Source organism: Gadus chalcogrammus, chromosome 11, assembly GCF_026213295.1.
Source record: "Gadus chalcogrammus isolate NIFS_2021 chromosome 11, NIFS_Gcha_1.0, whole genome shotgun sequence".
Classification (NCBI taxonomy): domain Eukaryota; kingdom Metazoa; phylum Chordata; class Actinopteri; order Gadiformes; family Gadidae; genus Gadus; species Gadus chalcogrammus.
The window spans coordinates 8,280,274-8,307,456 of NC_079422.1; the positions used below are offsets into that span (position 1 = coordinate 8,280,274).

Genomic DNA, 27,183 nt, shown 5'->3' on the forward strand with positions numbered 1-27,183 from the left:
AAGTGGAACAAAAAAATGCATCATCATCGAGTAATCTATCATGCATAACAAGACAGAAGACCGAAAACTCAGTAAAAATGTTTAATGGTAAAATAAACAATCTTTCTAGAACTAAACAGAATAGCAGTTCACATATTCTGTTCACAGAGTGCCAAGTGCAGTGTAGGCAGAGCATTATTCCATTTTATGGCTGCAGAGGTCAGGGGTCAACGGCTCAGGAATATGCTGGTGGGTAGGAATGTACCACAGAGCTAAACCTAGAGGGATGAACACTCCCCTCCCCCCAGATGAGGAAGAGACCAAGATAACTTTGACAGTACAAGACAATTGGCATGTGGTTGAATTTGTAGCAAAGGAGGCCAACACATTTATTTTATTAGGTCAATGGGTTTTTCAACTGGGTCTTTGAACAACCACAGCCAGAAGTAGTCTGTTATTAAACTATAACCGGGCCCTGATGTCATGCATATTTCCCATTCATCAAGTGACTGTTAGGGGTGCCACTAACAGCAGCACTAAAAGCTCCAGCCAGGTTCCAAGTTTACTTTAATCAACCACTTTTGTTCTTAAACCCTCCCAACATGCTGCAGTAAGGATAGCCCTCCTAGACCTAAGAGGAAACGAGACCAGGCGGTCACAGATGATTGCAGAAGCACAGCTGAGAGCTGCATGTTGTAAACAACGGCCGTTCCGTGCGGGCGTTAGACAACGCTGCTGCTGACCCAGCTTATATTTACATTTGTATATTTAAATACTGCTGAGAATGCTGAAAACAGAAACCGGTTTTGAACGGTTAGGAACCATAATAAAAGTTTCAAAGTCGTTCTGTCTTGCATTGTAGTCCTCAAAGACCTAAAAAATACCATACACCAACCAGGATATCCCAAGACAAAAAAATGCTTTATCTCGTGGTTACAAGTTCAGGAAGGTGAACGCCTAACACACATAACACCAGAACTCTGCTGTTCTACCAGGTCTAGCGTGGACAAAGGAAGCCACACATAATGACCCATGTAACCTGGTCCTTGTCTTTGTCTTTCATAACACACGGTGGTTTGTCCCAGCGGGTAAAGTGGTTCGTCCCAGCAGTTGGTGAACACCTAGATTCAGAAAACTGATATGAGGCTGGTGAGAGGGACGTAATAAAAACTAGGCTGTTGATGAATCATCATCGGATCAATGTTGAAAAGGGAAAAGCAGTCCACAGAGATGGGGTTTAATAATGTAGCCAGTGGAGACACAGGTATTGTATGGTTTTCGTGAGTCTAGTCGTCAGACAAGACAGACAGTCTGGAGGCCCGCGGGGCAACATGAGAGTAGTTGCTGGCCCAGTTACATGTCTCCAGGGGGAGTAGACAGCCTTTCTTTGATATTCGGAAGATGTATAATTAATACATTGTTTTTGTAAAAGTACATAAAAATGTGTTTCAGTGTTTCTAATTGTAGAAAGCATCAACCGTTGATATGAAAGACAACCTTATAATTAGTGTAATTTGGATAAGCGCAAACCCTATAACTGGCAATTACCCTGGTAGAGATTACACAAAGGTAACTGCTGGTTCATCACGCATATGTCTATTAATCTGATCCGTTTAATCACGTAGAGAGGCATTTAAATGTCTGCAATACTAAAAGCTTCAACCTTAATAAACATTACATTCAGAGTTCTTCATAATTTGGATAATAATTTTCCCTTCTTAATCATCCTGATTGTAATATTTGCATCTTTCTCTGTGGTTTAACACAAAAATGTACGAGGTAAGACCCAGGTAAGATGATTGAGCCTGTATTAAGACGGTATTTGTACTGCCTATACTTCAAAACCATACATTGTCCTAGCGCTGTGAACTGCCAATCCAAAAAATTAGGCTGTCTGAATGAGATTTTTTAGAAAAATATATATTATTCTGTTTCAAACATTGTGCACATCCCACTTTCTATCCTGGATGATAGAAAACTGTATAGTACAGTGACTTTGGAGTTAAAGTCTGCTGCTTTAACAGTGAAGCAGCCATGTTTGTTTGTCTGTGGTTCCCGAAGAGTGGCTGTTCATCCCAAACTCAGGATCCACCGCTACGAGGAGACCATGTCTCATCTTGGGAGTCCGAATCGTCCGGTTCCACTCCTGCCTTTCTGGGTTGTGACACTTTGCCGGCCGCGACGCTGCTGTTTATGTCAGTCAGGGGGACGCAGGAGTAGTCACGGCGATCTGAGATACATCCGTGCCCTGCGGAGGCCGGAAACGCACGCCTCAGGTGACCCACCAGGCTAGCCAATAGCAGAGAAGACAGGCCTATGGTGATGATCAGCCACGTTTGCCTGGGGAGAGAGAGCAGGCTCTTTGGTTTGATTAGATGCAAAGAACAACAATCAATGAATACTGGGACATGGTACAGAACAATAATCAATGAATACTGGGACATGGTACAGAACAATAATCAATGAATACTGGGACATGGTACAGAGCTACAATTAACGAACACTGGTTAATGGTACAGAGCTACATCCAATGAATACTGGTAAATTATACAGAACAACAACCAATGAATACTGGTACATGCCATGGTACAGAACTATAACCAATGAATACTGGAACATGGTACAGAACTATAACCAATGTATACTGGGACATTGTACAGAACTACAATCATGGAATACTGAAACACGGCAATGGACTACAATCATGGAGTACTAGCGCATAAGAACTCCAAACATTGAAATGCTGATGTATACAATACAACCACATTCATGGATTTACAAAATCTAAGTAGATGATAGTCTTGCCAGTCAAGACTACCATCTCTGTTTGAGATGATAGTCTGTTTGGTCCTTTTTGTTATTCAAAGATCCACTCCCGAGTTTAGAAAGCTAAACCCTATTTTCGTTTTTATTGTGTTTAAGTGTTATTGTCTGCCAAAGGTCGACTATCGTGTTCCAACAACGGGCTGAATAAACATGGGCCATAACCTCGGCTGAATGCGAGAGCGAGGCATTGATTGTGGCCGTGTTTCATAGCAGAATGTTGCCATCGTTTATAGCACCCTGTGATTAATGCAAGTAAACCACCCCCCCCCCATCCGTCATATCTTACTGTCCTAATCAACCATCTCCTTTACAAAGAGAACACGTAGAGAGAGGGAAAAGAAGTGGAACGAAAGAGAGAGAGAAAGAAAGGGAACAGAGCGGAGTGGAGCGGGGGGGGTGGGGGTCTACTCTCCATCTGTGAGCCGAGAGCCCTTCACGCAGGCAACCATGGCGACGGCGAACAATCTCTAACTTGCATATGAATGGGTTATGGATGCTAATGAAGACGTGGGCCCCGGCGGGGCGGCGGCCTGGCGCTCACTGCGTCAGCTCCACGCGGCTCAGAGTGAGCACTGAACGCACCGCTTCAACGGCTGGGTGGGCGGGGGGACATGGGATTATCAGTGCACTGGATTTAGTCTCCATCAGTGGGGAAGAACACGAGCAGCCTGCTTAGCTCCCAAAGAGCAGTTTATAAAGAGCAGGGAGGCCAGAGGTTAGGTCAACACTTCTAATCTGATTTCTAATTGCTGAAGTTTCAATAAAAAAATACAGGATTACAATACATAGAAAGTTTAAACCCCCCAAATGCTTAATCCGTATGATGACAAATTTGATTTGAAATCCATTGACCTGCGACTGATCACTCCATCGCTGCCTCACTGGTGCAGAACCAACCACAGGTCTGTGCTTGATTGGTCTCCTCATTGTACTGTGACTAACTTTGCTAACTGACCCACCCTGTCCCCCCCTTGGGAATGAATGCCGTGTATCGTACCGTAACACCCTTCTTACGGTCCGGTGGTTATATTAGCTGTGTGTAACAACATCATGTCTCCTGAAGGAGGCCTATCTGACTGTGACTACTGGGATCGGTATAGGGACACTCACTCTGTCAGGTACGGCTGAATCTCAGTGGCCTCCTCCTGTCTCCAGGTGGTAAACATCTTTCTTGCTAAACAGTGTCCAGCTGTGGAGAGGAGGACAACTTCAGGTAAACAACAACCCCCTTGAGAATGTCAATATTATCTTAAACACTCAACTTGTTTTCAGCCAGATCAGTCTAGCCCAGTCTGTCCCCTGCTTTATTGTGCTCCTTTCGACTCATTTTTACCAGATTTTATTATTAATATTATGTTATTGCTGCATACTTACTTACTGTATACCGCCTTATTATCTTAGAATTGTGTACCGTTGTTATGTGTCTTATTTGAGCTGTATTTTAAGTTCAGTAAAGCACTTTGGACTGTTCTATCGAACAGTGCTATAAAAAAGTTGTTATTAATAACCAGTTTTAGTTCATAGGTCACCTCCTAAAAGGGTGGTATACATAATCTATTAAAAACAATGATGACAATACAATAAAATACAATACCATTCCAATAACAATACATTCATAGACTGTAACCAGGAAGTAATTCTGCCGCTTAAGTTTCCATAGAAACTTCCGTTTGGAGAGCCTGGAGAGGCCTACTTTATTGCTACCCACTGCACTGAGGAGGGCAGAGTTCCCTGCCAGGTCCCCATGGTAACAATAATCAGAGCACCAACTGCCCTCTCGCTGCTTTTGTCTTTAAGAAAAGACAAAAAAGGGCCAGAAAGAGAACTTACCGAGGTCAAGAAAGCTTTACAGAAATGTTCAAGACCTCAAGCAGGCAGTTCATGGTAATATATTAACTGATAATATACAAATATCTACAGTATCTGTATGGGGGTACTCTTTGGCTGTGGATGTGTGCGTTGTTGTTTCTACCAGAAGATGATATTTAGTTTCTGCCAATTGCACATTTGATCAGACAAGGATGCATGCATTATCTTACTTGGAAAGTATGATTGTGAACACATTTAAAGTGTGTGGGTGCGCGTGCGTCAGACACATACCTCTCTGTAAGGTTAGGTTCACTGCTTCCCGCAGTGGGTTGGTACAACTTCCTGTCTGCGGGTCGCAGGGGCACTGGTCCTCACAGTGACACTCCTCAGAACAGGAAGCACCGTGGAAACCCAGGGGACACTCTGAGAGACATGGAGACGGAGAGAGGATGAGGAGACACACAGAGACAACCAAAGAGAGAGAGAGAGAGAGAGAGAGAGAGAGAGAGAGAGAGAGAGAGAGAGAGAGAGAGAGAGAGAGAGAGAGAGAGAGAGAGAGAGAGAGAGAGAGAGAGAGAGAGAGAGAGAGAGAGAGAGAGAGAGAGAGAGTACAAGACAGTGAGAGAGAAAGAAAGAAAAGCAGATTGAGCGAGAGTAAGCCTATCGGCGTAATCAAGACATGTGAGAAACCACATGACAGTTTGTTAAAGCAGATGAGGAACTGCCTTTGGCAAACAAGACAGCCAGACAAGAGTAAAAACATAGAAGAGATGATCAGGGGTAATAAATAAAGAAGAGAGGGGTAGGGATAAAGAGAGGAGAAAAAGAGAAGGATGGATTTATGCCAATAAAATAAAAGAAGAGGATTTAAAATAAAGTAAATGATAGTAATAAAGTAAAACTGAAGAAAATGCACACGAAAAGAAAGAGGAAACCGAAATACAGAGCAAAGGAAAGACAAAGGGTGAGTGAAGAGGCGAACCTTGTTGACACAGGTCACTATGGAAACCTGGGCGGCATGTGCAGCGTCCATGGACGGGGTCACATGAACCTCCATTGGCACAGGCACACGTTTGATTGCAGCTGTCGCCATAGAAACCTTGCATACATTCTGAGAGAGAGAGAGAGAGAGAGAGAGAGAGAGAGAGAGAGAGAGAGAGAGAGAGAGAGAGAGAGAGAGACTAGGTAAACAAATAGAGATTGCAATCCAACGGGAATCTCAGGAAGGTCCGGCGATGGGACAGTTTAGGTATAAACAGGACCAATCAATGAAACACATACATATTTGGCTAGGATAACTTATTTGTACTCCCTGATGCTTGCAAGGTAATTCATACAATCACCGCTCTACATTGCCATCCAGCATGCATGATCTATCTCTCTCTTTCAACTCGCTCTGTATTTCTCGTCTATTTCAGCAAGAACCCACTTGTGCGTTTCCTGATGTGCTCAACAGCTAGGAATTTTCCACTGCTTAACCCAACACTACAACCATCCATCCTGTGTCTATCTCCTTGGATCAGCCTGTGTGTGTGTGTGTGTGTGTGTGTGTGTGTGTGTGTGTGTGTGTGTGTGTGTGTGTGTGTGTGTGTGTGTGTGTGTGTGTGTGTGTGTGTGTGTGTGTGTGTGTGTGTGTGTGTGATCCAGATACCTTCCTGTTGTTTACTATCAGGGCTCTGAATGACCATAAAGCTACAACTGTTGTATAACTGCTACTGCAACTCTAACTTTTTCTAGCCTTCAGTAAGCGCATGGCTTTGAGTGGATGTTGTACAGCTATCCGGAGCTTCAAGGGGGTTGATGAGGACAGATATGCACTGTACGTCTGCAGTCAATTTAATCCCTGATCAAACGGTGAGTATGTGTCCTCTGAACTTCAAACTTTGTAGGTTTTACATAAGTAGATCATGGAGTTCTCCGTTAGGGCTGGGTAGTGTCACACAAATGCTCATAGCAAGTCATAATTCCCCGGAATAATGCAAGTATGTGTTATTAAGTATCTGGTTATTTAAGGAGAACTAGAGCTTGTTCCTCATCTCGTGTACTTCAGAACCCTTATTTTGATATATATTATTCCATTCAGGAAACATCTTATTATAAGACAACCAGTGTACCATGAGAACTCTTGTATTGAAGTTTCCTTCAAATATGACACAATCAATATATACATACTCTATATAGTCTCACACAATATTGCTCAACACTATATATGGGACTGAATGTGTGACTTTCTTGATGTATTTTACCTTCACTGCAGTTGTGTCCACTCCAACCAGCGTCACACACACATCCTCCTGAAAAGCATGATCCAAGACATTTTAAAACATATCCATTTTTATCCCATGTATCAAAAAACCTTGCCCGGTGTTGTTTTGACTCATCAATGTAAAATACTCAAACACTAACGCCAAGTGCTGTGTTCGGGGTCCAATGTCAGCAGCCTAACCTGTATGCATCCATGAGCAAAAATGCCCCTGACCCTTCCCAAAAGAAATGACCTATATCCGTGTACAGGTCTGTCTCACTCCAAGTTGCTTTATATAAAAGCCCCTGCTAAACAACTGAATAGTCAAGTTCAAGGTGAGAACAAGAACTTGTCTGACACAAAGAAACCAGGTGTTTAGTGGATGTCCGTAACTCCCTCGGGGGGGTCACGCCCCAGAGTCCAAGAAAACCACGGTCCTTAACCCCCGTCCTTTACCAAATGGTACAACCGAACCAAAGGGGTGGTGGAGGAACAATGCACACCAACACAAATACCCTTTTCCCTGTTCGACCTAGTTTCACTGCCCCCTCCCCCGAGCTTCGCTCACCACTGGTGCAGACGCCGTGAGCCCCACAGGCTGGGGTCTGGCACACCAGACCCTCACAGCCGGCCCCCCGCCATCCCTCCAGGCACCTGCAGACCCCCTGCAAGCACTCCCCGTGCCCGCTGCAGTCCCGGGGATGGCAGTGGCGAGGGTGGACACACAGGATGGTGGAGACGGCCCGCGCACAGCGCCACCTGGCGTCCGGCTTACTACAGCGTGTGTGTGTGTGTGTGGGGGGGGGGGGGGGGGGTGGGTGGGCAGAGAGGAGAGGTGAGGGGATAGGAAAGGACAGAAAAGGAGATGAAAGAAGAGAAGGAAGGATCAGTGAGGATAAAGGGTAATATAACATTTAAATCTGCATTCTAATTAAAATGTACAGAATACTTAGTAGTAAATCTGGGTTCATATGCCATTTAATCCCTTATGTCAGGACTTCCATTGTACCGAAAGAAAGAGACGGCCGATCCTTTGTAAACATAATAATGTAATAAAAGCCCATGCTTGGCTTAGCATCTTACTTACCAGTGGTCTGAAGGGTAGCTAGCCAATGAGCTGTTGACCACAAAGGTAGCGGACCCGCCTCCATCCAGATTGATTGCATTGACAACTCCATTTTTCTTGAGGAAATTTGCCACCTCCCACAAACTCATGCTATTAAATAGAGGCAAAGAACAGCTTTATAGATACATAATACATACACAGAGGAAAACCCAATAACAATGGTTTAAACCAAATTGGAAAAAGCATTTGGTTCCATGCTGAAACCCTTTTTTGAAAACCTTTTCTGTTCATTTGATGTCCAGAGCAACGTTGTGTCTCTAAACATCCGTTGGTTACAAATGTCAATTTCTCGGTATTTATTAACTTGTGCATCCTCATCGTCCTTATCTCTTCAGTCAAAACAACAGCTCCCACATACGTACGCAGCTGCCTTTTGCCGATGCATTAACTCAATCCAGCAACTATCCCTCTCTAACAAGAGGATACCCATGAAGGTCCCGGGCCCTTCCACCTGCACCCCGAAGGGCAGAGAGCAGGCTCCCTGTGGGAGGCGTCTATTGATCCTCCTTGGACATGGTATTGATCCCAGATCAGCTGGGTGTGTGGGGAGAGGCCCCCTGACAAGTCAGGACACGCAGGCCACGTAGTGCTAACCAAAGACAGATCTTTAACACAAACACATGCATCCATCCCAGAGCGCCTGATGGTCTGCCACAACAGGAAGCGTGGAAGTCCGGATCAATGGGAATCAATCGCTGGGCGGGTCATTGGTGGGGGTCTTAGGGGGGACAGGGCAGACAGGTCCTATTGAGTCAGGGAGATAAATCTAGAAGCTTATTGAATCTGGTGCCAATTCCCATTTAGCTGGACGCCATCCATCAATTAGACTGCTGATGTTCTCTGCTTCCTATTTATGTCTGTCCAAGACCACTACTACTGCTACCACAAATACTACCACCATTACTGCTCCCACTAATCCATTAAGTGGGCAACCGCAACAGTTGCAGTAGTATCATCTCACTTTGTTTGGCGGAGGATATTTCCTATAAATTCTTAGGGAATAAGGAACAACTCTCTGCTGGTTTATTGGTTGAGTATTGAAGATCCTGCAAATGACCCTACACAGGGACAACCCTTTGTCATGTGTATAGATAGTGCTACTACGATACCATCAGCCACAACAATAGACTTTCACTCAAGACTAGTCATCAATGGTTAGGGTCACTGCAATGACCCCTGACCTCTCTGATTTAGGTCAGACCCCCCCCCCCCCCCCTCCAGCTGATGGAGAACCAAGGCTGGCCCTTGTCAGCAGCTCACCCTCTAACGCCCGTCTGTCCGTCCACGTGGAACAGGACCACCTTGCCGTCTGCATCGTGTCCAATGGCCGTCCGGCCGGACACCACATCCACAAATTTGCTCAACGAGCCTGTCGGAGAAGAACAGCTTAGGGTTTAGAGGAACATGTATCGCTTGTACGACCTGTCTTATGGGAATACCCCTCTTGTATCTCTCTGTCCAGGCTTCTTTCTAAATCTCTAACTTATCTCAGTAGGATTTGCTGACCTGAGAAAACGAAGGAGGAAACCCATCCTACCATAGCCTCTCATCTAAGGTCTGTACTTCGTGTTCACTCATAACCTACCAAATCCTTTCTTCAGCTTTTCCTAGTCCCTCGCTATGCATGTGTGTGCGTGTGGATAGCTTCCTCTGCTAGGACAAAATACCAACTACAGTATATCAGTGTGGTAGGGGACTAGGTCTGTGTATTGTATTGTTGGTACCTGCACTGTCTAGCAGCCTGTAAGGTATGCTGTAGTGCTGGTATGAAGTCTGTGTTCCTGGTACCTGTCTCCTGGGTGTTGTCACACTCTGCCTGCCGACTCTGGTTGATGTACACCTGGCCTTTCCTCAGCAGCCACCCCACGCCGCTGACCAGCTGGACGAACGGGTTCCCCTGGTCCGTGACATCCTCTTCTGACAGGTACCTGGGGAGGCGGGACAACAACAGAGAGATACAGTGTTATTATCCGCAACGGGGGAAAATGGCTGTCGGTGAAATACCTCAAACAGGATGAAGAGGAATCAGAGGTGTCTTGGAACTAATACCATTTCTACAGTGAAGTACGTTTTATACATTAGGTCCATCTGTTCATCGACTGATGAGATAATTTTTTGAGTTATAGTCGATTGTAAATGAAACAAACAGCAACATAATTGAAAGGGAATACTGAAGAATACTTTCTTAGACTAATACCATGTGTTGATGTATAACCGCTTTATGATCTTAAACGTTAACCTTTGAGACGGGTACTTCTCCATACAGTCTATTGTGGGTCATTGCGACCTAGCTGATCAACTTTGTCTCATAACGAGTCATAAAACAACATAGAAAATTATGAAAAACAAGAACAATGTGGAAACATTCATGGGTCTGGCTGGCGGGATTGAAAGAGGAAGGAACTAACTGCAATGCTGCACCTCTGACCATTCCTCAAAGACAGAAACTAATAGAAGTGAATGAGCGGCCAGACAGGTAATAAACCTGATGGTTTATCAATCTTCAAATGTTATTGTGGCTAAAGTTATGACGGATCTACCAAAAGATCCATGAAAATAGACTCAATTGTAAGACCCTTTCAAAGTTTTAATAAAGGAAGATATAATATTGGTGTGAACAGAGCAACTAGAACTCTAAATCTAAAACTCACACCTGCTTCTTATCTAGACTGCTGCACACAACGTCCATTATCCAGCAGAGGCATCAGGCCAGCTCGGCTGTTACCTCACCCCAGACAGTTTTAACACTTTGCATTGCTTAGCTCGGATGAAACAGGAACTAACCTGACCATTTTCAACTTTGCATTGCTTGGCTCAGATAAGGCAGGAACTAACCTGACTATTTCCACCTTTCCACCTGAATTAACTCTCTAGTATGACAGGACATAAGGGGACAGTGTATGTCTACCTTACCCTTCACAGTCAGTGAATGGCTTGTTTTTCCCAAAGGAGCCGGTGGATTGTGATGGCTATCACCTAACAGAGCGTATGTTGCTAGTCTTGGGTTTCTCCTGCTGTCGACAGTTGTGTTTCAAAATGAAAATGGTCAAAGGAGAGGATGATAACAACCTAGCCTTTCTCCCTCCCTGCATCTCAGATGGCTGAGAGCACAGGTAGGACTGAGGGCCTCCTGCTCAGGGACGCCCACAGGTAAACTGTGCACATGGGCGTGGGACAAATAACCCTGACTGCTATACTATCCTGGCTGCCAAAAAGGCAAGACTTCTAGGGCCCCAGCTTACTATTTACCGCTCATTTAAATGACTTAGTGGTCATGGGAATTTCAAACACAGAACCTTTTGGATGTCAAACACCCTTACCGCTGTAATTTCCTGGGCCCTAAAAACCTACAACTAAAAGAAACCCGTGACATTACAGGGTCCTGTTTAACAAATATTTTTTGTTATTATAACAAATATTACCTGTGTAATAATCACTATGTGTAAAGTACAGTGTCATTCCGTATGGGTAATAGGGAAATATTGTTAAACGAGTGGTAAAAAAATGATTCTTACACAGTAATCTCTTGTTACATGAACTGTTACAAGGACCCTAATGTCATGTGCTACCTACTCAGACCGAGGGTTGGGTCCCTGGCCGCCCCCCCCCCTCTTACCCCAACACCAGAGTCCCGTCCTTGCGGATGCCGAACTGTGAGTTCTGGACACCGCTGCTGTCCCGCACCAGCCTGCCGTCGCTCACGATGTTGCCCAGACATTGGCCCGTGCTTGTGTTGAAGAAGCCCGCGTTCTGGGAGAACAGGCAGCCCGCTGCCTCCGCCGTCTCCGCCACCTTGGCCCGGTGGTTGAACCCGCAGCCCCCAGGCCCCCCCGGCTCCAGGACCGACAAAGTCCTCAGGGGGTCGTGGACCGTGGTCATGTGACCTGAGAAAGTAATGAATGTAAACGCAGACGTGAGGATGACAACGAGTTTGACTGTTTAGAACGACACTTTGAATTCAGAAGCAAATTGTCTATTTCTACACAATTTGGGATGGACACAGTATAATATATATATATATATATATATATACACATATACATATTTGTTGTACTCACGCGATCCTGACTTATATATCTTCTTGTTATTGCCCCATTTTAATCCTACTTGTACACCTTTCACTCAATTAATCGATCAATCAAACTTTATTTATGGATTAATCGCTGTTCCTGCAAAACCTAACTGACCGTATGCCCATTGAGTCGCGCCGCGGGCATCTGATACAAACACGGAGGACTCGGCCAGCGGCGCGCCCCCGTGCTGGCTGGAGGGCCAGGTCTCGTAGGTCACGTTGCCGTGGACGACGGATTGGCAGTCTCTGATATGCCGGTGAGAGTGGGCAGAGCCATGGCGCTTGGCGTACGGCAGGAGGAGGTCATCGTTCATGGAGACCCTGGAAGTGGATAAAAATCAAGGATTGTCTCGTTCACAACACCTCAATGAGACATGGTGCACCCATGGTTGATCCCACATTTGCACCAGTGTAAAATAACCACCTTACTAAAATTTGTACATGAATGTTCAAGAAAGGAAACATAATTGTTACACAGCTTATGATGTCATATTGTACATGCGCCACGCGCACAGCACACACAAATATGCACAGGTATAACATAATAATGTTTATCCTAAGGATTTAAAGGCACACGCCATGTAAAAAACATGAAATGAAAATCGAGAATATCAAGGCTGAGGGCCTAGTTGAGCTGCTACTGATTTCATCGATTTGAAAGATTATAATAAACATAGAGCCTATAGCTACTGCTATAGGTCATTTCCAAATCACTCAAATGGTGAGTGGTTTCAGGAAGGAGTTGAGAGGATGCAAATTGAAGGCAACATCAACCCCTGGTGGCCATTTCTTCATGTTACAGCGAGTTCTTCAGAGGACATGTTGCATTGGATCAGATAAGCAAAACTTAGGGCCATCTAGGAAACATTCTTGTTTGGCCTACAGGGTCCAGGGTTCAACAGGGTCAATATGTTGCAATGTTTTCCCAAATTATCAAGATATCGTTCATGTGTGTGTGTGTGTGTGTGTGTGTGTGTGTGTGTGTGTGTGTGTGTGTGTGTGTGTGTGTGGGGGGGGGGGGTCTTCAGTAGATAAGCATGAAAAACACAATACTGAACTTAAAATAAGTGCAAATAAATCTAATAAAGAAACGCTGCGCTTTTCCGTATATAGTCTACTATAGTAAAGCTAAATGGCGCAGGGTTACAGTAATGCGGAAGATGACGTTACACACAGGCACCAGTAAACCTAATGTCAAAAAATAAAGTTCCGTCCTAAAATCAGCCGACACCAGCTTCATCTCACCTGTTGTGTTGGGTCTCCGAATGCAAAACCCCGAGCCATAGCAGCAGCAGCCACAGACATCTCGCTGAAACTGTTGCCATATGTTGATCTACAGTAGAGAATACACCAGCGCGGGTCTGCCCACCACACACAGCTCCTCACTGAAGACGCTCTCGCAACATCCCGACAGTGTCATGTGAGCACCTGGTCACGTGACTCTGCAGGCCAAATTCTGTGTACGCTTAGATGTCATTCCCCAATCACATGTCTCTGAAAATAATCTGTACCTCGTTTAACCCCCTTTCTATTGCAAAACAACCACTGCTGTCTTTCTTTTGGTCTGTCTATCACCGTTGTGACCAATATCTAAGCGGAACCATGGGGCTTGGTGGGAGGACGGTTAGTGATGTAGCACACTGTAAGGGTGAGAGTTGAAGGGTATGTTGTGACTATGGCTTTTAGTGTTGGTGCACGGCATGGCATTTTAGCGAGTAAAGGTTGGCTTTTTCACGCTCTCCCGGGGACATTGTCGCCACATATAATCGCTATTCAGAGATCGGCTGAAATACAGGCCCTGCGAGGTTCATCCCACTCAAACACAGACTCACAACACAACGAGGCATACTGCATCGATCTTGTGAGGTAAGTTTAACTGTAGACGTTAGAATTATGATTCATATCTTACAATTTATTAATATGTCTATGCATGAATTATAATACATTTCAGACATCAGCACAGTTACTAGTTATAGTAAGAATAGTAACAGTAGCCCTTTCAAATACAAGTGTGTAGGGTTGGGTGGGTGTGTGAGAGAGTGTTTGTGTGTGGGATGAATGTGTAATCGCCATGTGTTAAAGAGCCACCGGTATGAGACTAATTTAATTTGGGACTCCAACGAGAAACTATATAGGCTGCTACACCTTTATTTGTACCGTGACAACTTCCAGGCAACTGTTACATCATTCTCCTCGTTTTGTTCTTCAGGAAGCGAGACTATGACGGGTTTGTGTGCTCTCTGCTGTCCCCGGAGGTCTCCCGGCGCTCATCCCTGGCCCTGAGAGCCTTCAACGTGGAGCTGGCCCAGGCAGGTGTTATAGCTGTCAGCCTCTACCTGGAGACAGTGTTTGCCTTGATATTTGCCTTGTAGTGGTTGATATAATATAACTACTACAAGTACCACCAGCACCATTCCTGCTGTTAAAAGTAGTGACGATTAGTATAAATTCAATAATCTCTCATAACTAGGCTGTTATAATGCATATGTAGTATCTAGTAATAATAATGTACGTACAATATAATCATTTATTTAAGAAGTTTGTCTGGTCTAGAATATACATTTTCGTAAAGCGATGTATAAAGCCATTCATAAACAATGCATGTTAGATTTGATTTTATGGCCAACCTATTTGCTGATGCTTCTGCCCTACACAGGTCAAAGACTCTGTTTCCCAGAAGACGATTGGTCTGATGCGCATGCAGTTCTGGAAGGCGACGATAGAGGAGATCTACAGGGATGACGCCCCCTTACAGCCGGTCTCCACGGAGCTGTGGAAGGTTGGCATTACATTGTGTCTCTTCTAGGAGATGGGACTGCTGTTGGCTTTTTTATGTATAAAGAAGGCCCTTTGAATAAAGTAAATGTTTTTTTTATATTTGTGTTGCATCAACCGCACTCATCAGACTGTATAATGTGTGTGGTTCTGCAGGCGGTGAAGCAACACGGTCTGACCAAGAGATGGTTGCTGAGGATCATTACAGAGAGGGTAAGAAACAATTAGCTTACATAGTTTTGTCACCCTAACCAGATTTTAGTCGCTGTGTTTTTGTGATAGTATACTACAGGTGTTACACTGTGTAATGTCAGTGGGCTGGCTCTAAAGCTGGAGTCTGTTCTGTCGTTTTTTTCTGTTATGGTTGATAGTCTTTTTGTTTTTTTGCTAGGATTGTGTAGATTAGACATGTAATTCGGTTTCATTGGTAGCTCTAAAACCGCGTTCACACTGTGCACGTCCCTGGATGGATCTCATTGACTTTGCATCAGGCACTCTCGAAATGCATTGTGGGTCAATCCGCTCCGTCATCTCCGTTGCCTGCATCAAAAAGTTGAGGAATGTTAAACTTTTCTGGCAGTGACGGATCCAATCAGACCGCGTCCCCCATGCGTCAGACACGCCCCCCCGTCATCAATCGACAGACGTGCACAGTGTGAACGCGGTGTAATGCCATTCTTTAAAAAATGCTGGGAATGATTTGTTTGTCTTCCAGTGGTTAATGTTTGAAATGATGCACTTACTATGGCAGGGTAGGGGGTGTGTTGCTTTGGGAAGCTTTCAGGAAGGTTGTGTTGATTCAGAAATATTCAGGACGGTTGTGTTGATATAGGAAGCATTCAGGGAGGTTTTGATGCTTTGAGAAGTATTCATGGCGGTTGTTTTGCTTTGGGAACAATTCAGGAAGGTTGTATGGCTTTGAGTAGTATTCAGGACAGTTGTGTTGATTTAGGAAGCATTCAGGGAGGTTGTGTTGCTTTGGGAAGTATTCAGGAAGGTTGTGTGTCTTTCTGTGTCCACAGGAGAAAGACATGGAGGACCGAGCCTACAGGAACCTCCAGGAGCTGGAGGCGTACTCGGAGAACACCCAGTCCTCGCTGCTCTACCTCCTGTTGGAGAGTCTCGGTATGAAAAGCTAATGTATGCAACGGAGGAGCTTCATGTTATGGTGGAAAGGACATTGTCTTGGCCTGTCACGCAAGAGACCAGGGTCTAATTCTCAGAGGATTTACTGGTGACACAACCAGTGAATCTGCCCATCATCTTATGTTGTGACTGTTCTCTGCCTCGCATCCAAGTCGCTTAGCTATGAAAGGAGCAAAAATGTATTGATTGTTGATTGATGTATTGGATGTCACATATTCACCATTGCACCATACGGTTATAGGGGAAACGTTTGTTTATAATAGTTCTCTGTTGAGTCTGTGATGCATGTGCGGCTTACTTGTATCGGCAACTGTATAGGCTTGTGTTGCACGCCCTCACGTGTGTGTGTGTGTGGTTGGTTTGTGTTCCCAGGTGTGAAGAACGTTCATGCTGACCACGCAGCAAGCCACATCGGCAAGGCCCAGGGCATCGTGACCTGCCTGCGCGCCGTACCCTACCACAGCAGCAGGCGAAAGGTCTATCTGCCCATGGACGTCTGCATGCTGGTAAGTCCTATCCTCTCATCAAGGGGCAGATACATGGGCTCCAGGGGCATGCATGATGAATGTGAGGCCAGCACACAGAGTGAAAAGATAGGTCAGAGAATGCAGGAGTGACCAATGAGTGGCCTTTTCCATTCTACTATACTGGCCTGGCTTGACTTGGTTTGACCCGACATGGCAGCCCAGCGCGGCTCTGATTTGCATCTCCTTTAAAACAGGGCTAGCCTTTGGAAGGTGTGTCTATAACTGAGGATGTGCTTGGTTTGAGTCGATGAAACAACAACAAACACACACTTATTGCTGTCTACTTCGTATTACATTAAACCAAAAAAACAAAACATCTAGGAACTCAAACAATGATATCAACTATGATTAATTCAGTCTCAAAAGCTCACTTAGTAAACTATTTATTTTATTTTGGCTCTCAATGTTTACACATTGGATAATGTTTCACACATATTGGGTCCTTGTTCAAGCCTTTTTGTGTTGAAAGGGAACATCGCCAAACCAAAATCACTGCGGTGTGCTGCTAACTAAACCTTCATTACCCTTCTTAGGCTTACTCTTCTTAGGCAAATATATCATAAACAATGTAATCCGTTCCCTGTTCTCAAGGTAGAAGTACTTAAGTGCTCATTGCACTGTGACATTCTGAGAAGTGTTACAGTGTTGAGGCATCTTCTAGTTGGAAGTAGGGTGGTTTAAGATTAATGATGTAACTATTGAACTCCCTACTGTCCTCCCTAAGATCCAGGAAGTTATTGTTGTTTGGTTTATTATTAGATAAGAGTTTTTATTTTTTTATTTTACAGTTGTTCTGCTTGAGTTATTGTTTTAAAGTTGAGTTAAAGTTGCAAGCACGTCAATTTATACAAGAAAGTTCACTTGTCCTAAAGGCATCCGGTAAGATATTGATACTTTCTAGCTCTGAACAGTTCATGCCCCTCCTCAACCTGCGTTGCTCCTTTTGGCCTCTAGATGGCCCTGTTGTTATAATTATCTTTTTTCCCGTTTTTGTTTACATACACTTGCCTTCAGTACAGTAAGTTTCTCTTATATAAAATTGAAGAGCATGCTCTATTCCTTTGGTCCAGAGACTTTAAGAGATTTTTTTTTCCCCCCTAAAACTTTGTCTGTGTGGCGGCCAGTCAGACAAAGTAAACCCATCCCTGATTGGACACAGTGAATCACGCCCCCACTGTCCTGTATTTCATCTGGCATTACACATGAGGCCATCATTAAGTTACCTCTGCTCTATGACCCATCCATAAGTTTGTCCGCTGAGAACTCTGTGTCCCTGTCCAGAACTCAAACATGCTAATTAAATATCACACATCCACATCAAGTATCTGATTAAAGGTATTGAAAAGAGTGAAAAAAACAAGTAATCCATTGGACCAATATGTGTGTGTGTTTGCGTGTGTCACCAGCATGGCGCCTCACAGGAAGACTTCATCCGTGGAAGCCGGGAACAGAACGTACGCGACGTCATCTACGACATCGCCAGCCAAGCTCATGTTCACCTGGAACACGTAAGCATCAAAGCTCCTTCTCCTCTTAATGAATACAGGAAGTCAGAGCAGCTCCTCCCCCACCTCCATTAACTCAATCCAAAAGGTTACTCCACATAATAAAGACAGGAAGTTAGAGCAGGCTCCTCCCCCTCCACTTACTGAAGACAGGAAGTTAGAGCAGGCTCCTCCCCCTCCACTTACTGAAGACAGGAAGTTGGAGTAGGCTTCTCCCCCTCCCCTACTGAACACAGGAAGTTGGAGTATGTTCCTCCACTAACTGAATGCAGGAAGTTAGAGCAGGTTCCTCCCCGCCGATATCTTAACACAGGAAGTTGGAGAAGACTCCAGGAAGTTGATAATATGTACTGGCTTCATAAGCTTAGAGTAAAGTCACTCTGGCTCAGTGAAATGTGTAATAACTGTCTTTAAATGCATATCACCAGTGTTCAGTGCAGCTTATCTGGGAAGTGGTTATACGCAGAGTGTTCATAAAGAATTAAATGCACAAAATAAGGCTTACGAATGTATTTCATGAATTTGGGTTTGCAAATGCAAAATATTTTCAAAAGCATTCATATTTTGCAAAACATCCATTGTTAAGTGCAAAATGTATCTGTACATCCAAAACATCTAACATCTATAATAACAGAACTCTCTGACAGGATGTCTTTCAGACTAATCCATACATTCAGCATCCATCCCGAACGGAATTTAAAACTCAAAACTTGTCGAGAGAGAGAGAGACTCATACTGTTCGAAGCAGCATCATAATTGCTTCGCACCAATAACCATGATAAAACCAAAAAAAAAAATGAAATTTGAAAATATATTTTACAACCGTGTCAAAGCCTGAGTCTTTCCCTAGTTAACGGGGATGTTAGAGGGGACTCTTTGGGATTATACTCTTGCAGTTCATCCCTTGGCAACAGCACTGTAGATACATGATCAAAGACATGGACCCAGCTTGTTCACAGTCACGCCTCTGACCCTCTTATCAAACCACTGCAAAATCACTTTCTTCCTCCAAATCAGAAACCACCCACACACACAGCCCAATAGGCTGATCAGTATACCCAGACCATACAGATGGATCAAGCTAAGCACTTGGCAATAACAAGTAGCAGTGAATATCTTAGAGATCCAATATTCATAGCCCGACCATTGAAATCAAGAAGTGCCAAACATGAATTACATTAAGAGACAACAGCAGCAAAATCTGGACTGAAAACATACAGATAAAAAAAAAAATTCTCCAAATCTGAAAGATTATTTGAGAAAAAGATCTTATCTGAAAACAGATGGATCCAAACGGTAAGCACATTCGTCTTCAGTACTTAGTGTCTGTAAAGGCTACATTCTTAAACAAAAGGATGAACCTCACCTAAAAACAACTATCTCAAATTGAAAATCGCATAATATTTAAATTCTTCTTGGACCCCTGGAATTCCCTGTACGACAGAGCGTAAATAACTAGTTAATCAAGACTGATGGACTGAACACTTTTAACCACTGTTCAGCCATTGGTGCACCTTTTTGGTGTGAATGGAATCGGATCGAGATCCTGGAAAATCTGTGCCACCAATCTTGCACCTCAAGACCAAGTGATGTGTCTGGAACACTGTTCCAGGAGCGTTGCTGGGTGAGGCAGGGAAAGGTTGTCAGGGCTGTCTGACGTGAGACGCTATCATGTGCAGCGAGCAAACTAATCACAACAATCAGCTGAGGACGATTTGAAGCCGCAACCGATTATCGCAACGCGCCAATGCGGTTCAGGTGATCCGATCGCGTTTCAATACAGAGAACAATTTATGTGTGCATAATGCCATTAGCTGGACCGTCCCTTTGCTGTGCCATGTGTGAGGTTACAATACGGGAATTTTCTGCATGTGTGAATAGTATACAAAACGAGCATTGCCTCAAAGGTTATCCCAGTATTTTCCCTGGAGCTAGGTTTGAAAGGTTTTGAGTAATGGGTTGAAATCACCTATTTTCAAAAGGAAACAAATTCATCTCCCAAAGCTCCAGGAGAATGGGTCTAATTAGCACCATAGGAAAGGTGCTACCCAATGGTAGAATTTGTCTTTGGACGTCATGTCCTCCCTCAAAGATTGTATTCATGCTGAAGGATCGCGCATTGGCCCATATTTTTACCCTTACCACTCTGAGAAAAGCCCATGTACATGAAACAGAAATATAACACAATGACTAATATTAATACATGTTAAATGTTAAAATCAGAAACAAAGCAATCAGCTATTTTAAAAAGTGAAGTAGTAATGTAAGTAATAGTAATACAATAAACTGGACGTTCTTGTGTATCAGAGGCATTGACATGCATGAACAGTATGGGTAGAGTTCTCAACAACCTGAATCTCATAATTTCCTCGTTCCTATAACTAAAATAACATAACGGGTGATATATTGTGTGAATATTTAGGAACGAGCAAAAAAAAACAGAGTAGTGACTATCTTGTTTACACATTGTTCAATGTGTAAACAAGTAATCTGAAATAAATCGGCTGATTTCATCATAGCAGATATTTAGGCCGACACGGCTCAAATATGTAAAACAAATCCATCTGAGTTAGGCTGGCTGTTGTGCAGGGTCGAACCTAGTAAGGAACACCACTAGAAGACTTTACTGGGCTCCTCCAAAACCCGGGCTGCATCCGAAAACTCATACTTGACTGCTATATAGTAGGCATTTTGTAGTAAGTCACAAATATAGCGCGTCCGAATGCTCAGTACGCATTGTGTAGTAGCAAAAAATGTCAGAATGCGTACTACCGCCACCGTATACAACGGTAGGTCACTACGCTATCCCACAATTCAATATATATGAATAGAAAAATCAATAAATTATCGCAGGTGACTTTAATTTTGCTGGCATCTGATGTGCAGCGTACAGAGGGGAAATACGTCATCTACAAACATCCGGTGGTGTTCGGAAGCGTTCTGAGGCGTTCTACGCATAGCTGTAGTGTGTACTACATTAATGGTCAAGTAGTAGACACTGCACAGAAATAGTATATACTTAGTATTCGGATGCACCCCAGGACACAGGGTGGTGACGAGCAAACCCGGTTTATTGTAGAAGTTGAAGGATAAATGATCCTCATAGCAGGTGTAACAGGCTGCCATGTAGGAGATCTGAGTGTGTGTGGTAATGGCTGGTTTAACCTATGGGCATCGATTGTTTGATGCACCACAGGTGTGCAGCCGTACCCAGCCCCAGAGTCCAATCAGTCTGACTCGGGCCAGTCATCTACCACACACACTCCGCAGCTACAAAGATCCACAGTCCTACCAGGTTTTACTTTGACAAAATGCTTAATCTTTGCTGATGACCTTGTACTGCTCATTTCCATTGACGGTGAACAGGAAAACGACCAGCATTTTGCCCTTTCAAAATTGATAGAATACTCAAAACATACAGAAACATTAATTCCCACCTGACAATACAGAAATTTAATTTGAGTTTGACTTTCATGGCCATGCGACATTTTGGCATGGCAGAACTTTAATTAACAGAGAAAGCCTGAAGCGTTTTTTACACAATCAGAAAGATCCAAATGTGTTCATGAGTAGGAAAGTGTGGATTCTATCAGCTTACCACGACTTCTAAGAGTGAGAAAAGCTCCCTAAAGAAACCCAGCATTCAGAGCTGTGGAAGAATATAATGCAAGTGCACAGGGCTGTTATCCGATGGAGAGCAATATTCAAAAACAAGCCAAGTTTATTTTTTAATATCCCCAATCCAGCAAGCCCCAGTCCAATCAGTGTGAAGCCCTAACAGCCATGGGCTAACCCAGGGTAAGAGGTCCCGCTGCCAGCTGATTCTCTCCAGCCTCAGGGCTCCAGTCCCGCATTCATCCCAACCGTGTTATCTCTGGAAAGAAATGACAAAATATCAAAGTGAATTGGATTTCTGCCCTATATCGAGAGCGAACAAAATATCTGTCCACTGTGGGGGGATAGATAACTGATGAAATCCCTGACGGTGGACGGGCTCAGTAAACACAGCCTGGAGGGAGGGAGGGAGGGAGGGAGGGAGAGAGAGAGAGAGAGAGAGAGAGAGAGAGGGGGGGAGAGAGAGAGAGAGGGGGGGAGGGAGAGGGGGAGAGAGGGAGAGAGAGAGAATAAAGTTTTACGCACTGTGGAGCTCAACTTTGTCCTCTCAAAGATGTTGGGTGTTTATTGACACAGTCTCACTATGTGAGATAATATGCTTAACGGATATTGTCTCTGAGGAGCAGGGATATCATTTACTGCCCTGAGGTCGCTGCTAGATGCCTCAATTAGCTGTATTGCTTACAGCTATATATATAAGTGTACACCTCAGTAACTGACAGTAATGGCTTTGTTTGTCTGATTCCTCTTCACAGGCTCGGAGCTTCAGCAAAAACGTTCCTGCCTCTGCTGCCCCTGCATTCCTCCAAACGGTACACACACACACGCATGTCGCACGCACACAGTAAATTCAGCCGCGGTGAGACCTTCCTCACATTACACTATTGGTTCCTCTTCATCCTCCTCACCCGTCTGGTTTCTCCACCTCTTCCCACTGGTTGCTCCATTGACGTGAAACATAAAGGTATTTAAACAACGCAAACAAAGTGGTGATGAAAGGATTTTTGCCCTCGTAGGGTTAAATATATGGTTAATGTTTTTATTGAATTTATTTATTTTTCATGTGTGTGGGCAAATCACACTGTCCCTAAAACAGTCACAATTGAAGTTGAAAATAAATAAATATATAAATGACTTCAAACAAATTTTAACGAGAAACGATAAATAAACGATATTATCCTTCATATGAAGTAGCAGATTTCTATAGCTAGAAATAGGCCCCTCCTCTCTACTCAAGAGCATGCGCGGCATGACTCATACGACTTAGTGGTCCTTCAGAGAGAGAGAGAGAGAGAGAGAGAGAGAGAGAGAGAGAGAGAGAGAGAGAGAGAGAGAGAGAGAGAGAGAGAGAGAGAGAGAGAGAGAGAGAGAGAGAGAGAGAGAGAGAGAGAGAGAGAGAGAGAGAGAGAGAGAGAGAGAGAGAGAGAGAGAGAGAGAGAGAGAGAGAGAGAGAGAGAGAGAGAGACCTTAATGGAAGCCGATAATGCCCCTTGTGCACAGCCACATCACCAAAGAGCAGGAGGCGGCTGATGTGCGTAACCTCGGAAACCAAAAAAAACATCTGCGCTCACGCGGCGTCGGGCCATCTTGCTGACACGTGTGAGCGCTGTGTCGATGAGCGCCTCACAGCCCTACTCCTCCACCTCCTCCGGCCTCTTTGTCCACTACATCAACCTGCTTCCCCTCCTGAGTGCATCCTTCACGCAGCACTTTGGCACCCCACTTCTCCTCTCTCCTCCCCTGGCTGTTTATTGTTGACGCACTCTGCCGGCTCTTAATGCGGCCGCAAATTATATCAATTATTTACATTTGCAGAGAATTTTCTTACCTCATCTCAACTTCAGCTCTGTGATATTTCAAAAAAAATAGGCTAGTATTCCGTGTGTGTGTGTGTGTGTGTGTGTGTGTGTGTGTGTGTGTGTGTGTGTGTGTGTGTGTGTGTGTGTGTGTGTGTGTGTGTGTGTGTGTGTGTGTGTGTGTGTGTGTGTGTGCGCGTGCGCGCGTTCTGTACCTGTGTTTGCTCTGCTCTTCTGAGTGTCTTTCGTGTTCACATATATAATGCATATGCCGTGCTCTTTGGTGCACGTGTGTGTGCGTGTCGCCTGCTCTCCGCGCCAACGCCCCTCCTGAAAGTCGAATGTGCGCGTTGAGATTCATTTCATGTTGTTGCCGTGTGATGTGGTGCGGCGTGGCCTGACACAGCACTGATGTGCTGCCGGCTCCTGGGTCTCCTCGCCTCTCTGTGTGCCCATGCAGCCCCCACACACAAAGTGAGTCCTTTATCTCCTAATTAGAAAGGAACATCCAACCCCAGACAAGCCTGTGTACGCCAAACTCAGGCCTGCTCTCAGAGGGGCGGCCCTTTGAGTCTTTTGTTGACTTGAGTTAATTAATTGAGGTGATGGTATTTTGAAACTGCGTAAATAGTTTTTGTTTTATGACAGTTCCGGGAGGTACGTCTCTCTCCGAGAGAGAGGGGGAGTAAGAGAGAGAGGGTGATGGTGATGGAGAGAGGTAGAGGGAGAGTTGTTTATTCTGCTTGCGGTTGTTTACTCAGTGGGGAGAACAAACCCTCACCACTGTGAGACAGCAACAGCTGGCTACAAGTAACCTGCAGCTTGAGCTAAATAAATGGTGTATATTAAAGGAGGCATATTATGGTGTTCTCCCAACAAGTTAACATAGTATATGAGTTCCAGAAACATGTTTTTGAAGCTGCTTGCTGGAAATTGCTTTTAGGAAAAATAAAATCTCACCTACCCTATTCCCATCTGTTTCAGTCCCTTCAGAATGCTCTGTTTCTGGTGTCTGTAACTTTAATGCAAATGAGCTGCTGCCCATTGACCAATGAGCTGTCAGAGTGAACCACAGCATGGAGGTGAAGTGATTGTTGCTGTTTGCGGACTCCTGGAGCTCTATATCTATATAATATATAGGTATTATGTAATATTATATCTAATATCACGGCCAAAAGCTATGTGCGCCTTTGATGATATTATGAATCATAAAGAATGCGTCTGACGTCTCTGGTACTTCCACAACAAGTAAAGACCATGTGGTTATCTCGGCCATGGTTGAGAAGAATTTGGGGAAAGGAACTTTGGCATTGACTCTCTGAAGTCCAGATTGATCGGCGGCACAGCGGGAGCTCCGGCGAAGAAAGCTTGGCGGCAGTCCGGCAGCTCCGGCGGAGATAGGGATTGTACTCCCAGGAGCTGAGCTGCCGGGCTGCCGCCGAGCTCCCCTCACCGGAGCTGCTCGTCCGCTGGTTCACAATTATTAGCTATGCTCTGATTGGAGGGGGTGGGGAAGTGGGAGGTAATATTCGAATGTGCCCCCTTCCTACGTAGGAGGGGGCGCCGAAACTGGCTCGCTCGTTTGGTAACTGTAGGCGGGGTACTTTCAGAAATGAATATCTCACTCAAAAAATCATGTACCGACTTTTTTAAAGTTTGCATGCTTGTGGGAGCACCAGAGACCCAAAACAACACCCCAAATCCCAGGAAAAGTGTTGTTTTCATAATATGTCCCCTTTATAGACGTTATAGAATAATCATCATGATAATCAAAGTTCAACCCATGTATATCGACAGACTTTTCTATTACAATTAAATTACACTGTATCAAATGTGATATAAAAGTTAAGTTAGTAAAGATCCCAATCGTTTTTTCTTCTATCGTACAAAATTGTAGCTCAATTTTTAAGCGAGCTTCCCCCAGTAGCATGCTGACTGCACACAGACCCCCTTGGCAGAGCTCTTCTTCTGTGGTGTGCAGGTGGTGCTGGAGGACTACCTGCAGAAGGTGCGGCGGGCCGACTTTGACGTGTTCCACCCCAGCCTGAGGAACAGGAACCCCCTCCTCGCCTTCCAGCTGTACCTGCGCTCCTGGAAGAAGACCTACTGACCGCCGGACCACCGCTCTCTCCCTCTCTGGCCCCAAGTTACAGAACGCCCTCCCGATGAGTCAGGGGGCAGGCCGCTCACTGAGGAGGGGGTGGAGTCTCAATGTGTGTGTGGGTCTGAACAGAACAGAACACTGACCATCACCAATTCTCGAAAGCTGTTTGTTGTGGGCTGTTTCTGTCCCTGAACACACAGGAGCACGGACATCCAATGTTTTCAAGCCAAACCTTCACCTAATGTTGCACAGTGTTGCTATTGTTCTGCATTGGTCCTGGTATTACTATGGTAAAGTATTGGTCACCTTGTGTACTCATTCCAGGTCTACCAAGACTGGCAACGATTCCATTAATATGCTATGGTACCCATGAACTGTCTGTGTGTGTGTGTGTGTGTGTGTGTGTGTGTGTGTGTGTGTGTGTGTGTGTGTGTGTGTGTGTGTGTGTGTGTGTGTGTGTGTGTGTGTGTGTGTGTGTGTGTGTGTGTGTGTGTGTGTGTGTGTGTTCAGTAGGGTTGTCCTGGTACTACTGTTTAAAGTAGTAGTTTATACTAATCCACAAACATAGGCTGTGCACAATTTATTTATTACAATTACCCCGACAAGCTCTGGTGAGGTGCTATAAGTATGTATATATTTATACTTGGAGTCTTATGAAGGACTTTACTCCTTGAAATCCCAGACTTAGTAGGTCAGGGTAACAGTGCGCCGAAGCAAGGCACAAATGTCATTGTTCTTCATTATTGAAAACGGCACTGGGTATACTGCGATGTCTTTCTGGGCAGCACAAGAACCGTATCTTTTACTGGTCGGTCACTGGTGAATGCACACTGGAAGCGAGTGGTTGTGGTGGACGAGTCCTGGGTGTGTGAATGTGATTTCATTCTGTAAATGTATAATGCTTTGCTTCCGAAAAAGACATCTATAAAATATGAACCAGGTAAAAAATGGATGGATATATTTTTGGTTGTATTCGGCTGGACAAACTAATGCGATCATCAAATTGTGGTTTGGATAATGGGCTACATCTAGCAAAACAACATTAAACTAGCACTGTAGACTCCGAGCTGCCATTTGCTGATCTGTGAGTGTGTGTATCTGCGTGCGCACGTTTTGTAATACTTCGGTAAATGTCAACATCTCAGTAGAGATGTATCTTATTTAGTTTTAGGGGAAAAATGTTATCAACATTTAGAATGGTATCCAAAAGATGTAACATACACGTGTAGTTGTATGAAAATATATATATATTTGTAATATATATATGAATATGTGTATATACATATATGAATATGTGTATATACATATACAAATATACATATATATATATATATGAATATGTGTATATACATGTATGAATATGTGTATATACATATGCACATACACATATATATATGAATATGTGTATATACATATACACATTCCCATATATATATGAATATGTGTATATACATATATGAATATGTCTATATACATACACATACTTATATATGAATATGTATATGTATATACGTACATACATACATATATATATATATATGTGTGTATGTATGTATGTACGTATATACATATACATATATATATATATATATATGTGTATGTTTGTATGTACACATATACATATATATATATATATATATATATATATATATATATAT

The 27,183-nt window shown here is 44.0% G+C and overlaps 2 protein-coding genes across 2 annotated transcripts; one reads left to right on the forward strand and one right to left on the reverse strand.

Annotated features, from left to right (window-relative positions):
• Positions 1–41: 41 nt before the first annotated feature.
• On the reverse strand, positions 42–13,597 carry nagpa (N-acetylglucosamine-1-phosphodiester alpha-N-acetylglucosaminidase). Its single transcript, XM_056601274.1, has 12 exons — positions 13,303–13,597; positions 12,173–12,378; positions 11,602–11,869; positions 9,774–9,913; positions 9,246–9,354; positions 7,947–8,075; positions 7,428–7,633; positions 6,861–6,908; positions 5,597–5,725; positions 4,906–5,037; positions 3,916–3,994; positions 42–2,319 (listed from the first exon to the last, which is right to left on the reverse strand). Exons 1-12 carry the CDS (start codon positions 13,380–13,382, stop codon positions 2,061–2,063), a joined length of 1,785 nt encoding a protein of 594 aa, XP_056457249.1. The 5' UTR covers positions 13,383–13,597; the 3' UTR covers positions 42–2,060.
• ndufaf6 (NADH:ubiquinone oxidoreductase complex assembly factor 6) lies at positions 13,510–26,721 on the forward strand. The gene is made up of 9 exons (XM_056601285.1): positions 13,510–13,923; positions 14,267–14,366; positions 14,714–14,836; positions 14,989–15,045; positions 15,855–15,957; positions 16,351–16,484; positions 17,912–18,013; positions 22,381–22,437; positions 25,403–26,721. The coding sequence occupies exons 1-9, from the start codon at positions 13,733–13,735 to the stop codon at positions 25,529–25,531; spliced, it is 996 nt and encodes a 331-aa protein (XP_056457260.1). The 5' UTR covers positions 13,510–13,732; the 3' UTR covers positions 25,532–26,721.
• The last annotated feature ends 462 nt before the right edge of the window (positions 26,722–27,183 follow it).

Excerpts from the sequence above, each read along its gene's own strand:
- nagpa (XM_056601274.1), bottom strand. The coding sequence starts at position 13,382 with ATGGCAACAGTTTCAGCGAGATGTCTGTGGCTGCTGCTGCTATGGCTC. Across the intron at positions 9,355-9,773 it reads TGACAACACCCAGGAGACAG|GCTCGTTGAGCAAATTTGTG; the intron begins GTACCAGGAACA and ends CTTCTCCGACAG. Across the intron at positions 6,909-7,427 it reads TCACGGCGTCTGCACCAGTG|GAGGATGTGTGTGTGACGCT; the intron begins GTGAGCGAAGCT and ends CATGCTTTTCAG.
- ndufaf6 (XM_056601285.1), top strand. The coding sequence starts at position 13,733 with ATGGCTTTTAGTGTTGGTGCACGGCATGGCATTTTAGCGAGTAAAGGT. Across the intron at positions 13,924-14,266 it reads TACTGCATCGATCTTGTGAG|GAAGCGAGACTATGACGGGT; the intron begins GTAAGTTTAACT and ends TTTGTTCTTCAG. Across the intron at positions 14,837-14,988 it reads TCTCCACGGAGCTGTGGAAG|GCGGTGAAGCAACACGGTCT; the intron begins GTTGGCATTACA and ends GTGGTTCTGCAG.